This window comes from Aureococcus anophagefferens (genome assembly GCF_000186865.1).
Source record: "Aureococcus anophagefferens unplaced genomic scaffold AURANscaffold_7, whole genome shotgun sequence".
Taxonomy (NCBI): Eukaryota; class Pelagophyceae; order Pelagomonadales; family Pelagomonadaceae; genus Aureococcus; species Aureococcus anophagefferens.
In genome coordinates this window covers 168,516-170,228 of record NW_008705567.1, presented here as the reverse complement: position 1 = coordinate 170,228, position 1,713 = coordinate 168,516, and the positions used below count along the sequence as shown (strand labels likewise).

At 55.2% G+C, this 1,713-nt stretch overlaps 1 protein-coding gene across 1 annotated transcript in view; it reads right to left on the bottom strand.

The window, feature by feature from the left end:
- Positions 1–1,604, bottom strand: part of AURANDRAFT_63384 (hypothetical protein) — a gene marked incomplete at both ends in the record, with an annotated part of 4,900 nt that extends 3,296 nt beyond the window's left edge. The window contains 3 exons of the mRNA XM_009037777.1: positions 215–304; positions 384–1,373; positions 1,416–1,604. Coding sequence (XP_009036025.1) covers positions 215–304; positions 384–1,373; positions 1,416–1,604 — 1,269 coding nt within the window. The remainder of the gene's footprint in view (positions 1–214; positions 305–383; positions 1,374–1,415) is intronic.
- Between the last annotated feature and the right edge of the window lie 109 nt (positions 1,605–1,713).

Sequence of the window (1,713 nt, the reverse complement as noted above, 5' to 3'; positions counted from 1 at the left end):
GCATTGCTCGATCTCGGGCCACCAAGGCATGCTGCGATAAGTCTTCCATCGGGTGAGTAGGCCAGGGCACGACACGCGCCTGCGAGAAGTGTGCCACCCAGCCTGGCAGTCCGAACATCGCGGGCTTCTGCATCCCACAATGCAAGGGCACCTTCATCAGAGGCTGCAGCGAAGCGCTGCAGTGTCGGGTGTGAAGCCAGGCCCCATGACTCACCGGCAGCAGCTCCGCCACCGGCGATTGGCGCTGACACTGGCACTCCATCTGACGCCCTGAACTCTCTGAGCTGCGTTGCGGCCTGAGAGCCTACCAGAACCCTAGATAAGTCTGCTGAGATGAACACCGAACGAACGGGCCCCGCGCCGTGATTGTCAAACTTGGATACCATCTCGAGAGCGTCATTCCAGAGTCTAATATCGCCGTCACGTGCACCAGTCACAAGCGCCACCAGACTTGGTCCTCTGCTTGTGTTTGATGCTTTGGCCCGTCGCCATGGAGTATCCATGGCATAAATGAATCCATCGTGCGCTTTTATAGATTTTTCAAGTTCACGAGATGACCCTCCAAATACGAAAAGATGGCCATCCGCTGTGCCGACGATGCAATTGCCGCCAGATAAATATGCACAACAAAGAAATGCCTGCAGCGCCCCGTGTCGCCCGACCCTCGCGAATGAGGCAGATGCGTGCCTCGTTGCAACTTGACCTGCCGTGAAAGTGAAGAAAAGAGCGTGCTTGACACCTACGATAGCCATCTCGTTTCCGAACCTCCCAAATGCGAGGTCCAGTGGTTTACGCTTCGTGGTTGGCGACGTAAATAGGAGGTATCCCGAAGATACGTCATGTACTGCGACTGTATGGTTGCTATCTGCCCCAATGCTAGCAATCCTCTCACCCTTGTCGTCATCAAACGCTAGGAGAGTCACCGCATTTGAATGCGGCCCATGAATAATCCTGCTAGGCCCACTTGTAATGTTTGATGTGGACCAAAGGGCTATCTGGGGGTCTGACCCTATATCTGAAGTTGCTACAATTGACTTATCGAGTGATATTGCTAGGGCGCAGATTTCGAATCCGGCGTGCGCAGTCCCGAATGACTGGGCACCGCTCCCGAGATCTACACGGACGAGGGTCCCCCCCGCAGGATATATGACAGCGCCGCATTCTGTGTATTTTGCGTTATTGCGGCTGGCACTGCAGCTGTAGCCAAACACCCGTGACAACGTCAGCGCATCCGTTGGAGCAGAAGGTGCTCGAGGGCGTGGTTGAGGCGGCGTCGTCATGGTGAGATACCACGGGTCGCGTGAGTAAGGCGCCTCGGGTTGAGCGAATTCCGCATCGACGCCTGCTTTCGCATCATCCGTGGTACGCGTGACCTATGATGATGAAAGAGCTCAGACTTGAGCAGGTGCACGTACACGGCTTCTTGCCTCTTGCTCGGCAGCAAGTGCAAGCTCATTTGCGATATCGACAGCAATTTCGCAATCAAGAGTGCGCTTGAACTCGTGGTTATCCCGCAGTTCAGGAGCATAATCCTCAGCCTCATCTTCGTCGCGGTCGTCTGCATCCTCGACGTCACGCTCATCTTCCATGAGGATCCACTGCATTACACAACGATCATCACGACCAGCAGTGAGTAGGTGTGTTTCGTCCGAGTTGAAAGTCGCGGCCACAACAACACCCGCGTGTCCACGCCATTCAAATCGTGCAGCATCT